Source organism: Hibiscus syriacus, unplaced genomic scaffold (assembly GCF_006381635.1).
Source record: "Hibiscus syriacus cultivar Baekdansim isolate YM2019G1 unplaced genomic scaffold, ASM638163v2 tig00113156_pilon, whole genome shotgun sequence".
Lineage (NCBI taxonomy): Eukaryota > Viridiplantae > Streptophyta > Magnoliopsida > Malvales > Malvaceae > Hibiscus > Hibiscus syriacus.
Genome location: NW_024063446.1, coordinates 367,210 through 381,695, shown reverse-complemented (window position 1 = coordinate 381,695; position 14,486 = coordinate 367,210). Strand labels below are relative to the sequence as shown.

The window sequence follows — 14,486 nt, the reverse complement described above, 5'->3', positions numbered from 1 at the left end:
TATAGTGTGGGATGTGGGAAATGGTAATCATGTAGATTTTTCGAATGATGATTGGTTAAATGATGTAGGTCCTTTGTTAGTGCATATTCCGAGTCCTTTGATTAGTAATTCCGTACCGAGCAATAGTGCATCGGCAATGGTGGGTGATGATGGCGAGTGGAGATGGTCGTCTTTGCGCAATCTGCTACCTGAGAATGTTTTGCTCCGTTTACAAACTACGATGCCACCTTTGGCTGCTGCTCGAGCCGATGCGCCTGGATGGAAGTGGCGGGCGGATCGGAGGTTCACGGTTCGCTCAGCTTTTGAGATTAGAATGGGGGTTCGAACGCCTCAAGTCATTGCGTTTGGAACATGATTACTAAATATAGGGGACTTCAAAGGATTAGACTTTTCCTTTGGCTGCTGGCGGGTGAGAGACTTTCAACCAATGCTGAACGGTTTAGACGGCATATGAGCTCGGATAAGCTTTGCGGGGTGTGTGGTCTGGAGGATGAATCGGTTGACCATTTGTTCAGAACATGTCCCTCGGCCTTATCTGTTTGGTTTGGTCTGGTCTGATTAGGACTTAGAAGCTTACGGATTTTTTTTTATCAGGGAGCTTAAGGACTGGATCGGTGTTAACCTGTACAAGCCCGGTTTTTATGCACGGATCGACACCGACTGGAACCTTCTTTTTGGTGCTGTGTTTTTTCGATTTGGTTTCATCGTAATAAGCGAATCTTTGATCCTGACTGGAGCGAGGTAGAACCAATTATGGAGAGAAGCAGGCGACTACAAGATGAAACGCAGATGGCTATTGAGCCGGCCATGGTTTTTGCAAGGCAATCGCATGCAGCGAATAAGGCTCCAACTAGATGGTTTCCTCCTCCTCACAATTGGTGTAAGCTTAATACTGATGGTGCTCGGGATAGTGCGACGGGTTTCGCTTCGTGTGGTGGTGTTGTTCGATCTTGGAGGGGTGATTGGTTAGTCGGATTCTCGAGATCCATTGGCATTTGTTCGGTCTTGGAGGTGAAACTTTGGGGTGTCCATGAGGGTTTGATCCATGCTTGGAATTATGGTGAGCGGAGAGTTATTTTGGAAGTTGATAGCCTGGAAACAGCTCGATTACTTAAACAAAAGCGAAGTGCAGGTGTTTCTTTCCCTCTCTATGATCGAGTTGTTGATTTGTTGGAGCGGGATTGGATCGTTCATATTTGCCACATTAGTAGAGATGCCAATCAGGTTGCAGACAAGTTGTCAATGATGCTTGTTCCTGGCGTTATCGCAGCACAGACGTATCATGACCTCCCTCTTTTACTCTGCCGTTCGTCCAGCTCGACTCCATGGGGGTTGAAGTAGTTGCAGACTGAAGTTTCTTAGTTTTTATTATCTTCCTTTGTTCACAAAAAGAAGAAGAAGAGAGAGACCATTCTATAATTTTAATAATAAAAAAACTCAACAAAACAACAATTAGTCGAGGAATCGTTCATGTACTTTACCCGCGAAGGAAAATGGGAGTTGAGGTTAAAATCCAAGCAAAATTTACAAGTCCTCAAAAAGTAAAAATAAGGAAGTTACTGGAGGGTAAAAAGTACAGCGGTGGCTGCACATATATATAAGCTCCTGGATATACTCATTGATGCCTGAACAACTTGTCCGTGGTTGCTTTTCCTTTCTCCTCATATTTCCTCTCTAAAATATCCCAAAACAAGATGTCTTCACCAAGAAAACGCCGTGAGATGGACTTGATGAAACTGTAAATGATTCAATTTTTACCCAAATTACATCTAAAATAATCTCTATACTATTTTTGTTTTGCTCTTTGTTTTTTTTACTATTTTTGGCTAATTTTATTGACTGTTTTTACTAGGATGATGAGTGACTACAAGGTCGAGATGATCAACGATGGCATGCAGGAATTTTATGTTGAATTCAATGGACCAAAAGAAAGTAAAGTTCTTTAATTTTTCATTTATTTCCATGATCTGGTTCTTTACTTTCTTATCAAAATTTTGATCCTGTCGTATCTGTTGTCTCTTGGGTTTTCTTATTTATCTGAAAAGTCGTGTTCTTTTTATCATTTATCTGATTATTGTTGCTGGGGCTTCCTTTTTGATGATTTTGAAGTTTGAAAATTAGCAATAATATATATTTGTGTTTTCTGGGTATTTTGTTTTTATCTGAGCTGCCACTTTTGTATTGTCTTTAGTTCTTTGAATTTTCTAAATGAGGATGGGGTTTGTTGATAGATTTTGTTTCTGGGTGTTTTCAGACTAGAGCCAAATAAGGATGATTATTTTATTGTTTTTCCTCACAGATAATCTAATATGAAATGTAACAGGTCCTTACCATGGTGGTGTGTGGAAGATTAGGGTGGAGCTGCCAGATGCTTATCCTTATAAATCTCCATCAATCGGCTTTATAAACAAGATCTACCACCCAAATGTTGATGAAATGTAAGCTTCTTATATGTTAAAAGAGTTCTAAATTTTGTTGTTTTTAGCTTTCTCTTAGTGTAAGCTTCTTATTATGAGCAGGTTATGGTTTGGGCTGTGTATTATTGTTCTGATTAATAAAGTTCAAGGGCACTCTTTTCCTCCTTCCTATGTCCTTCATGTTATGTTGCAACATGGAGGGTATGAAGGGGTTTTTTAATGAGGCCTAATCTTCTATAAAAATATATATATATATATATATTATGAGGTAATTTTAGAATCATCAACTCTGTTTTTTACTTTTAAATGATCTATTATGGTTTAAGATGTCTTTGAGCTATGAGTTTCAGGTCTGGTTCAGTTTGCTTGGATGTCATCAACCAAACTTGGAGCCCCATGTTTGGTAAACGTTGTGCAATATTCGATTTCCTTAATTCTTTCTTGCTTTAATTATATGCTGATGTTACTCTTGAACTTGACAATCCCTATGTTCAATTTCAGATCTGGTAAATGTGTTTGAAGTGTTCCTTCCTCAACTTCTTTTGTATCCCAACCCATCGGACCCATTGAATGGAGAAGCTGCTGCTCTTATGATGAGCGACCGTGCTGCCTATGACCAAAGAGTTAAAGGTAAGCATTTTTACATAAGCTTCTATACATGATTTAAGCTTTTATTTCACTTTAAGAATGCCCATCTCAAAAGTTAAGGCATTTATCTCAATTTCCGTTTTTTCTAAAGCCAATGAAGCCATAGTAGGCAGCAGGCCAGTGAGCTTACAAGAATTTTTATTGGCTACCTACATGAGATCTCATATGTTGGGAGCATGAAATGTGTGTCTATAAGTAGCACAGAACTTCTTTCTCTACTCATTTGACCAATGAGTAATGACCATTTTGTTGAGTTGTCAACAATTATGTTACTTGGACTTGGTCTTAAGTGTCAAATATGAGTATTTGTTTTACACTGTTATGTTCAATTTTTTCTATGTATTTTGGAGGTTCTTTGGTAGGTCATGTTCCCACACCAATCTCGAACTTCATCACTAGTCTAAACTAGTTGTAGTTCTAGTTTTTGAATGAATAACTTGAAAATTACTGGCTTATGTTTGAAACTCGTACTTGATGTTTGAAAATTACTTGGCATATATGTCCATGCAACATTTTCTTTTCAGTGTCTTATCCTTTTAATCGTTTCTGGTCGTCAAATTTCTTACCATTTGACAGGATACTTGTGGATCATTCACTCCTTTTCGAGTTAGTGGGTTTTGTTTCAGTTGTGATTTTAGTCACCCTTAAGTTACTTAGAATCGCCATCATGCAAATTGAATCTTTTGTTAACCTTGTGACAATAATTTTATTTAATCTTCTGCAAAATTGGAGGTAGTTGGATTTGGCATGTACGTGACCTAAGGTAATTTGTAATTGGAAAATCTGTGATTCTTTTCATGGTTTGACGTTTGCTGTAAACCTCGAGGTGTTCTAGATTGAACAAAGTAGAAAAAGTTTCAGTAAGAGAGAATGAGTTACTTTTCCAGTGACTATCAATGGTTAAGCATTACTATAGCATGACTAAGAAGTTGATAAGTAGTGGCAACCCGAAGTTTGACAAGATCCGAAGATGTGTTTGCTGACATTATAGATATTGTTCTCTCTGCAGAAACGTTCATTGGTTGTCGGCTTTTCAATATTGGTTTAAGGATACCAATCAGTCTGCAATGCTGATGTCCTCTTTTTTTCGGGGGGTTTCAGAATATTGTGAGAAATATGCCAAGCCAGAAGACATTGGAGCAAAGGCAGAAGACAGGTCCAGTGATGAAGAGCTGAGTGAAGATGAATTTGCTGCTTCCGATGACGAGGAAATCGCCGGAAAAGCTGATCCTTAGGCCAACGGCATAAGATAAAACCCTTTCACTACATAAATTATCTGTGTTGTACATTGATATTTTCAGCTCCTGTAAAATATTTCAAAACATTCATCCTTTGTTTTAGGCCCGAACAAAGCTTGTTTCTGCAATGGTTTCTTCTCTTTATGTGATTTTGCATGAATTAAAAGCTTTTACCATGTGAATCTCCATGGCCGCACAGGGAGAATGTATTCGAAATAGTAAAAAGCACTAAAAAGCAAATATCCTTTGGATATGGAGTGAACCTTGGCGTATTCAAAACAAGTGGCCGGTTGCATTAAAACCTTTTATAATGGGAACTCCATGGCCCCTTGTATTCAAAATAATTGCCCAATTTACCAAGTATGAGAAGTATCATTCATCTGAATATACTGATATGCAATATCTAAATAGATATCGGGTATAGAGTGATTACAAGAACTAACTGAACTAAATCCCGTTATTTAAAACTACTAGGGACTAATTCAACTTGTCTGAGAATATAAACCAACAATTCTTGCTCGGAACCCCAGCAAAATTTTCCTACCACACATTTTTCGTAGATTCTGATTCCCGGGGGCTGACTGACTTCTTCTCAGAAATTTCAGGCTTCGCCATGGCTGGTTGTCCCGAACCAACTCCCTTGGCAGAACTCGATGATGGCTCTATTGTAAGTGAGGATGCTTCATCTCTGGAAGCATACCACGAATTTCCACACGCAATACATTCCAACTGAAATGGAAATGGAAATTTAAGGGAGGTTCAATGGTTATAAATGAAAACAAACATCTCAATCTATATTCAAGAAAAAAAAGGGTCACTATGCAGTTACCCCCAAGGTTTTCAGAAAATGTGGTCTGTGTGAAATATTCCAGCCCGCCAGATAAACCCAATACTTACTAAGAACTACAGTCATAATTCTAGTCCTTCAAGTTAAAATATCTAGAAGAAATCTGATATGACACTTTTGTGTCCATCTATTTCAGAAAAGGAAAGATTTACAATACCATCTTGTACGCCTGATATATATATATACTTACCTAATGATGCTCTTAAGTATGTAATCTCTATCCAAAAACAATTGTACTCTAACTTGACGTGGTTACTGAACTTCTAGTCATTGTCTGAAATCTTGTACAAAGACAAACGATCAAGTTGACAACATTATGCATAGGGATCACAGATCCCAGTCTGTAGTTTGGGTTACTCGTATCTCGTAAATAAACAAGTTAAAAAATGTGTGCATTTACATGCCTATCTAGAGTGAGACACAAACAAAGATGTACTAACTCAATTTGGTTACTGTAATAGCAATCCAAACTGATTCATAGTAGTAGTGATGGAATCAAAGAAGAAAATATGAGATAACCTGATAGCGGTCTCCATGTCCAGCTTGGATAATGTCCCTCAGACAGACTTTAAATTCACTGCATCTTGTGCACCGGGCATCAGTCATCTGCTTTAAGAGTCATAGAACGATTAGTTAGCACATGTCAACCATGTTAAAAAAATGTAATCAGATTCTTTCTTTGAACTAGGCGGAGAGAATGACCTGCATGCGCTCAAATTCATCAGGCTCTTTTTCGGCCGTCTCTTCAGCAGTTAAACCCTCCTACAATTGAACAACATAGTCACAATACAATACTCAGAACCCATGTATAGTGGCATAAAAAAACTAGTCACAAAGAACTGTAAGGTTAACTTTTGTCAAGTACTTGACATATTGAAACCAGTTAGCAGGCTAATATGGCCAATAGATAACCATGTTCAAGAGCCAACACATTTCCACCTAAATGAGGTAGCTACCACTCTTTTAAACTGAAATGAAAGATTAGAAGTCAACACGCTAATAGACTATACCTTTAACTCAGCAGGTGTCATGTTAAGTATTGTTGAAGGTTCCAATTCTCCATTTAGTAGACGTCGAGCTAGCAATGAGTTGTTCTGTGAAAAAGAAACAAGAATTTAATCTTAAATTGAAACAAGGGAAGAACCCATATAGGCTCATAAGCAGAAAGCTCTCGACCTTCAGGTTGAACATAAGCTGCCGCAACTTCTGGTTATATTTCATGTCAGGTGATAAAGCATCATATGAGGCCTTCTCAAGTGCATTTACAGCAGAAACAGCAGCATCTAGCCACTGAAAAGACTTGCTACCCTGCAAATGAAGAACAAAAATATTGTGCAAATCATATCTCTTTAATCAACAACTACCTATTCCTATTGATCATCACTTGGGGAAAAAAGAAAGATATCCCTACTATAAAAGGTAAACATAGGCAAGAAAGTCACTGCATACATTTGAACTCTTCTCTTGAGATCCATTTGCAGTTCCTGAACTCTTGGTGTCTCTTTCAGGTTCCAAGCTATCAGAACCACCTTTTGCTTTGTCATCAAGTTCAGGAGAACTACATATGTATTGAACACCTTGGAGAAGTCTCTCCATCCACTTATCACGATGGTTTACTCCAGTTAGCACATTAGCTTTCGACAAAATTGTGTAGTATTCACTGGTATTACTTGTACAACAGCTTCCAGGAGTTTCAGCTTTCAGGTGTTGATCAGACCTAGTAGTTCCTTCATCACTCCTCGTAACATCAAGAGGTGAAATGTTCTTTTTCCTGAGAGATCTTTTTGCCTTCAACTGCTCTTCCTGATCGACAACTGCAGCAGTAGTATCAGTCTCAAGGTCAGGGAGATCTCCCAAATGTGATAAAGTTTTCTGAACAAGAAGATCTATCTCATGCTGTTTACTATCCTCATAATCTTTATCAGTTAGCTTCCAAAGTTTCCTTTCCACAGTGTCATAAACTCTCTGCACAATAAAACCTGGATGCTGTTTACGTTGCGGATGTTGCTTATGTATGGGAACAAAGTGCACGACACACTTGTGCATCACAGATTCTGCAGGAACCTCATCCCGATGGAAGCTATAGAACAGCTCTCTGGTATCACGTGATTGCCAGCTTCCACCACCTTTTTTCTCAGCCTCTTCAGGGCGATAAAACCACTGGCCAGTAACCATAATGCTCCCATCTTTAGTCTGACTAATGTCCTATCAATAAATAAAGCTTCGTTATATGCATAGGAAGCGACTAAAAGGTCTTTTGAAAACAAAGAAACTAAAAATGTAATACCAAGCAATGCAATTACCTTAATGATTGCCACATAAGGCTTCTGCTCCTGATCTTCAGGAACTAAAAGAACTGGATCTTCCTGTAGAAGAACACTAGAAAACATAAATAATGACATAAGGGTGCAAAGTTACAAATTAGCAAAAATGACCATTGAAGTGAAGAATAACAATACCCAAATTTCTTAGCTATAGCTGCAAACAAAATAAAACGGAATGCCACAAAAAATAGGCCACTTGAATCTTCGGTAACAACTTTTCTCAAAGCAGTTCTACAAGCACATTCAATTGTAAGATTCACTAAATACTAGTTCCAGGTTTCCGGCTGCTATGAATGTCATCGTAATGAACCGAAAAATCAACAAAAAACATAATTCATAACAATTATACTTATTTGAAAGGGTAACTGAAAAACATAAAATAGAACCAAAATTAGAACTCATTTATACCAGAATCAATATTTCATTTCAGCTTTCTTAGACAACAATGGCACAATCCCTGAGAAGCTACAGAAAGTAATCTCACTTTTCACAAACTTAAAATCCCTGAGAAGCTAAAGAAACCATTATCACTCTTCACAAGCTTGGAAACATCTATAAATAAAAGTCCAAAATGGTAAGAGAAAAATATCCTCAATTTCCAACCACAACTGAAAATAACACAAAACCCTAAACTGCCACAAAGAAATATTAAGACCAAAAGCCTTTTCAACTGACCTCTTCAAAATTAAAATTGGAAAAAGTGACCCAGGGAAGCTACCTACCCACTCAAAGAGGAAAAAACACTTGACAATAAATTGAAACCAATTAAGCAATCTGACTATTATAAAAACAGCCAGCAAATTAGATGATAAGTTCATATAAAGAAGTTCAAACAAATGAACCAACAAGCTAAAATGTTGAAAACCCTAATTCCTGCAAAACCTATCAAGCAATGTCGCGCAGAAGACACAAGCTTCTATCAACAGAAACCCCCTAACTTCAGAATCCGAACACTCAGAAAAGAGGAAAACCCCTAAAAAACCCAAAATGCAAGTAAGAAACTTACGAGATCATATCGATTGCCATCGAACTCAAAAGCTTCATAATGGCTCCTCCTCCCTCTTCCTTTCCCGGAAACCTTAACAGCATCCCCTATCGGCTTCGCATCCTCCTGAACTGGCACTTCCTCATGTTCTTCCTCTTCTTGTTCTTCTTCATCCGTGTCCTCGTCCCGCTTTTTCTTCTTCTTCACTTCCTTCCCGTTCTCTTCATCATCCTCTTCTAGTAGCTTCATCTTCTTCCTCTTCCTTTCCGGCCTCGTATCTTCGTGTCGGGACCGTCGGGGAGGTATCGGAGCTTCGTCCTCGTCGTCGCTAGTGGAGACCAGAGCGAACCTTCGGTTTCCCATTTCGGACCAAGATTTTTTTCCGGGAACTTTCGAGAGGTTTTTAAATGTCAGTACTCTTTATATTCTTTGAGGTTTATAAAGCAAATGGATTTCGAATTTCGATTTAATAGCAAGCGGGCTTTGCTTCCTTAATATGATGCCATAATGCCATCCTACAAAAATTGTTTTTTTTTTAAATAAATTGAACTAGAAAACTCTACTTCTTAATTTTTAATATATAACGTGTAATTATCTAATACTATGATCCATGGAATTATTGTAATTTTTTTTATCAGATAATAAGCCTGACTAAGTTGTTGGATAAATTATATAAGGAAAAGTACACAAATGATCCCTCGACTGTAGGGTACTGCTTTATTAAGTCCCTCAACCGTTAGAAGTTACAAAACGATCCTTTGACTATAGAGTGTAGCTTTGTTGAGCCTCTCGATTATTAAAAGTTACAAAATGTTCACCTGATTATTCATTATGTTCATAACTCATCCTATTCCGTTAAATAGTAGATGATATTATGAGTTGAATGTTAAATTGTTGACTGTGATATGATAAAATATGATCTTAAAATTTCAAACGACTATCATATCTCAGTTATCATGTTAACATTCAGCTTAAACAACCACCAATTTTTAACGGAAAAGAACGAGTTTATAACATAATGAATAGTCGGGTGACCATTTTGTACCTTTCAATAGTTGAGGGACTTAACAAAGCAACATTCTATAATCGAAGGACGATTTTATAACTTTCAATAGTCGAATTAATTAATAAAACAATACCCTATAGTCAGGGGACCATTTGTGTATTTTACCCAGTTAGTCATCAAATTTAAATTGTATATCGATTTTAATATTAAATTTTAAAATCTCTTAATTTTAGCACTAGATTTTAGTTTGTGTTTGAAATAAGAATATATGAATCTATTAAACGACTTTAGACTTTAGTGGTAGAAAAGAGTATTATTCTTCCTGTCTTCGAATTTAAGCAGCAGTGTAAAACAACCATAAATAACGAAAAGTGTTACTCATCATCTATTATTATGACATATATTTGTATAAAAAGATTAAAAGATCCGATCAATGAACATTCATACACATCTCCGGCATTCACTTCGAGTTCGAATAAAACAGCTAACTGGAGAGCTTCCGGTAACGGTTAAAACAACACAAGTTCTTATGATACATTTTAATAATGCAGTTTCTTCATTTCTCAGATTCTTGAAAGCAAAGTTTTTTTCATGTCGGATCCACCCCCTCCATTATTTGCTCCGTTTAACCGTTGATTTTGCCGTTTTTCTTTGACTTTCATCAGAATCTTGTGAACTTCATCAAAGTGAGGGTTCGTAGCGTTTCTTGTGTTCTCGATCCATCGCTGAGCTTTCTTGTAAGGGCCCAATAACCTGTCCCGATCCGACTCATCCAAAAGCTGCACCGAAGAAATTGCATAAATCAGACGGGAAGCATGAAAAGTTCATTATGAGTATGTTTAGAGAAGAAACACAGAGAAGTCTATGGGAGCACGCCTGAATCTTTATCATAGAATATTATGTTTCACCAAAGAAGTAATGCTAATGACAACAATAAAGAATTCATAACAAATATACCTCAAGTTGCATTATGTCACAAACAAGGCTAAGATCGGCTATAGATGGTTGGTTCCCACCGAGCAAAAATCGGCCATTATCCTTGAGCCAAATAGACTCTATTGTTGACAAAGATGCGGATAAAAATTTCTCACCTTCAGCAGCTGCTTCTGGATTGAATGGACGGCCAAGCGCAGGTGCCAGAACAGTATTACGAACAATTGTGACTGAAAAATAGAAGCATCGAGTTCGAAAGCCATATCTCACGAGAGGAAAGGAGGCATTGATATGCATAACAACACAAGCATATTTACATACAAGGTTTCGTATCGACATATATAACCAAAAAGAATTCATGTTTACAAAAAAGCACAAATATAGTAATGCAAGAGAAGCCAGAAGTACAAATAGGTCTTAGCATCTCTGATAGCCCAATGTTGTAAGGGGAAGAAGTGCACCGATCTAATGCTTGAAACCCTTTTTCGTGATGGCATTGATCCACAAAGGAAACAACATATCGTAAAACAAGAATGCATATACAAAGCAATGTTATCCTACCACCTCGATTACCAATCACCGTGAACAAGCAAGAAAAATTTAAAGAGTTTGATCCATTGCAGCGTTAAAAATACACCTGGACCAGGACGTAAGTTGGAGTGATGTCAATCCAACACCGAGTGTATCTTACTTCTCTTGAAAACATCAGCCGGATACCTTGAGACGCGGAAACAAAAACATGTAACAATCAGGGTGGCATATCCGAACCGAATTGAAAGTATGCTAAATTATATCAATAATCCCGAGATTGAACTGCATAATTTTAGTAACATATAGGCACACTGACAAAGTTAGTTAATCCTTCCGATGTTAACATCATAAAACACCAACCCATCGACGTACCATCGAAGTTGTTCAGCCATCCATATGAAAACATAGAATAACACCATGATCCATAAATTCAAATTCCAATAAATAAGCATCCATGTCCACAATCAGCTATATTGTTCGTCGACGATGCCGTGTAAAACAGAACATAAATAACAAATAACCAGCAAAAGAAAAAGCAATTACACTTACCAATGATCTGCAACTCCAGGAAATGAGCAAGCAAGATAGATAAGAATAGCATGACTGCAAAAAGAAAAAAAAAATTAACATATATATGGTATCTTTGAACAAAGGGAACAAGAAGGGGGTCTTCAATTACCTCTCAAACAGCTTAAATCTTCCATCAACAATGGCCGGCAGCAGCTTCATGGGATTAATTTCTGCAACAAAATCATTGAAATAAAACAAGAACACGCTGCCATCAGTCAATACCTTCCAATAATTCAAAATTTCTAAAATCTCATAAAACAACTCAAACGATTAATAACAAATCGGTGTATAATTTGAATAGTGAATTTTGAAGGGGAAGAATGAACGGCTACCTGCGTATTCAGGAGTTAAATGCTGACGTTTCGCGATATCTACTCTGACCTCCTCATAGTTTATACCGTTTAACCTAATTTACCAAAAAAAAAAACAAAAGAAGAGAAGAAATCCTCAAAGGAGAAGAAAATCCCGGATAATGGTTCAAAAAAAGTCCAAACGGAAAGTACTTTAAGAAGAGGATGACAGCTCGGGCTGGCTGAGACATGCGATCTGCATATACTTTGAGCTTCATCTTTATACTTCCCTCTCTGCTTTTTTAATTCTCGCTTATCTTCCTTCTTTGTCCCTTTGCTCATTCCATTTACATCGAACATGGCTAGCGCCGTAAATTAGACGATACATACAGTGAATTATTCGTGATTGATTTAGTTAAAATTTGATAAATACTATAATTAATGAATTTAATTCGAATTCTTAACAAGTCAAAATGGACTATTTGATATTTAATTCAAAAAATTTTAAACAGCTTCAAAATATAATATATTAAGATTTTATTTTTTAAAAATAAATTATTAATAATATTAATATTTATGTGTTATTTTAAAAAAAATGTATTATAAATTTTTTTTTATGTATTTAAGTTTTATGTTTAAATTTGAAACTTTAGTTAAGTTAAGTTTAATTTAAGATTTTTCTTTTCTTTTGGAGTTTTTACGAGCTCCGGTGTATTATTTTGAGTTTGAGTCGAGTTTAAAAATTTTATGCTTGCGAGGTTTTAAGTCGAGTCGAGCTCTATTTTAGAGTTTCGAATTGAGCTCAACAGTATTTTAACTTGACTCAACTCGTTTACAACCCTAAACATGATGATGTTTGATCGGTTCTTCATTTAATTTACCCCTGAAATTTTATTTTATTTTATTTTCATTTTAGTATCTAAATTTACTTCTATTCATTTTGACTTTGAATTTTCTTTTCGTGAAACACACTATTTTACTTATATTTGTGTTTATAAAAAAGTGATATTCTTGAAACTTATCACATGAGGCACCAAAACTATAATAAAATATAATTTTAGTATATGAAAGTATTAATTAATTCAAAATGATTTATAAAACATTTAATATAATAATTAAATCTATCGACTTTCAACTTCAAAGGAGTACGCTTTGTAAGAAGGGGTGCAAATGGTATGGCACGTGGGCTGGCCCAATGATCTTTAATTTATATTTTTTCTATCCGTTTTAGTACATAGACTTTCTATTTTTTAAAACGATGTCTAATGTTTAGTTTTTAGACTTCTTATTTTTTTTTAAATACCTAAAATTTAATTTTTATTTTATTTTAGTACTCCACCATTAAAAGTTTTATGCGTTTAGTACATAAATTATCAATTTTGGTCTATTTTAGTACTCAAACTTTCAAAGAAAATTCAAAACTTAATGTTAAATTTTGAACTTGGGTACTAAAATGAAACAAAAATTAAAATTTAGGTATGATCTTAAAAATTGAAAGTTTAAGTACTAAAATTGACAACTGATAGTTTAGGTATTAAACTTGTAATTTACCCTATTTTGGCCCATTTTAGTACTTAAACTTTCATTTTTTTTTTCAAAATCATACATAACATTTAGTTTTTGCTTCATTTTAGTATGTTTCATTAAAAACTTAACACGTTTTGTACTTAAACTATCAGTTTTAGTATGTTCTAGTACCTAAATTTTAACTTTTTTCAAAATTTAACGTTGAATTTTTGGACGGCGTACTAAAGTAGAACAAAATTAAACTTTAAATACTAAAACGGACTCAAACTGATAGTTTAGGTACTAAACGTGTAATTTACTCATATTTTTGTTAGGGTTTTATTCCTAGTATTGGTTTATCTTATTTATTATATTTGCTGTAACATTTAAATGAAATCAGCTGATCAAGAGATTGTTATGAAGCCTATTATCATGAGATTATTATGCCTAAGGGTGTTATTAATGATATTGAAAAATTGTGCATGTGGTTCTTTTGGAAGGGTTGTGATATCCCAGCTCATGGTGCTCGAGTGAGCTGGAACCAGGTTTGTGCTTTAAAGTCTGAGGGTGGTTTGGGTTTAAGGAAGCTAATAGATTGGAGTAAATCTTGTTGTCTTATGCTTGTCAAAAACATTCTGGCAGATGAGGGTTCTCTGTGGATAGCATGGATAAACTGTTTTAAATCTGTGGACTATTGGAATGTTGATTCAAAGCCTCATTTCAGTTGGATTCTGATTAAGCTGGTTAAGTTGAGGGATGAGGCTAGGAGGCTGTTTAGCCCGGTTCCTATCTGGTCACAGATCAAAGGCGGCTGGATTTGGGATAGCATTCGTACAAAGTTTCCATCTCATATTCCTAATTCTCTTATTATTGCATGGATAGGATATTGGCATTGATAATATTTGCGGACTGTGTTCTGGTAGTGTGGAATCTCGTAACCACCTGTTTTTTGAATGCTCGTTCGCAAGTGAGATTTGGAATGCTATTTTGTGAGATTGTGATCTTAATCCTCAGGCGTTAAGCATCTGGGATAAGGCCCTACGCTGGTTGATTTCGAATCTGAAGGGTAAGTGATACATGCACCACACGTCCTAAAGCTAAGGATGATGAATTTACTATACCACTTGGCCCTATCACACGAGGCCGGACAAAACTTCTTAAAGACAAGCTTCAAATCGCAGTTCAAGCATT

At 36.1% G+C, this 14,486-nt stretch overlaps 2 protein-coding genes and 1 pseudogene across 2 annotated transcripts; 1 reads left to right on the top strand and 2 right to left on the bottom strand.

Annotated features, from left to right (window-relative positions):
• Positions 1 to 1,595: 1,595 nt before the first annotated feature.
• LOC120186027 (ubiquitin-conjugating enzyme E2 4-like) lies at positions 1,596 to 4,305 on the top strand. Its single transcript, XM_039190089.1, has 6 exons — positions 1,596 to 1,738; positions 1,853 to 1,932; positions 2,324 to 2,438; positions 2,768 to 2,820; positions 2,919 to 3,047; positions 4,167 to 4,305. Exons 1-6 carry the CDS (start codon positions 1,695 to 1,697, stop codon positions 4,298 to 4,300), a joined length of 555 nt encoding a protein of 184 aa, XP_039046020.1. The 5' UTR covers positions 1,596 to 1,694; the 3' UTR covers positions 4,301 to 4,305.
• Positions 4,306 to 4,742: 437 nt separating this feature from the next.
• Positions 4,743 to 8,885, bottom strand: LOC120186038. Its single transcript, XM_039190097.1, has 8 exons — positions 8,481 to 8,885; positions 7,454 to 7,516; positions 6,600 to 7,355; positions 6,327 to 6,458; positions 6,161 to 6,244; positions 5,853 to 5,912; positions 5,670 to 5,756; positions 4,743 to 5,032 (listed from the first exon to the last, which is right to left on the bottom strand). Exons 1-8 carry the CDS (start codon positions 8,820 to 8,822, stop codon positions 4,844 to 4,846), a joined length of 1,713 nt encoding a protein of 570 aa, XP_039046028.1. The 5' UTR covers positions 8,823 to 8,885; the 3' UTR covers positions 4,743 to 4,843.
• Positions 8,886 to 9,898: 1,013 nt separating this feature from the next.
• LOC120186039 lies at positions 9,899 to 12,138 on the bottom strand (annotated as a pseudogene).
• Positions 12,139 to 14,486: the final 2,348 nt, after the last annotated feature.

Bases quoted from the DNA above. Each gene is read 5' to 3' on its own strand.
- LOC120186027 (XM_039190089.1), top strand. From the start codon at position 1,695: ATGTCTTCACCAAGAAAACGCCGTGAGATGGACTTGATGAAACT. The intron at 1,739-1,852 runs GTAAATGATTCA...TGTTTTTACTAG, and splicing joins GAGATGGACTTGATGAAACT to GATGATGAGTGACTACAAGG. The intron at 1,933-2,323 runs GTAAAGTTCTTT...GAAATGTAACAG, and splicing joins ATTCAATGGACCAAAAGAAA to GTCCTTACCATGGTGGTGTG.
- LOC120186038 (XM_039190097.1), bottom strand. From the start codon at position 8,822: ATGGGAAACCGAAGGTTCGCTCTGGTCTCCACTAGCGACGACGAGGAC. The intron at 7,517-8,480 runs GTAAGTTTCTTA...GTTCTTCTACAG, and splicing joins ATGGCAATCGATATGATCTC to GAAGATCCAGTTCTTTTAGT. The intron at 6,459-6,599 runs GTATGCAGTGAC...CTTCATTTGCAG, and splicing joins CTCAAGAGAAGAGTTCAAAT to GGTAGCAAGTCTTTTCAGTG.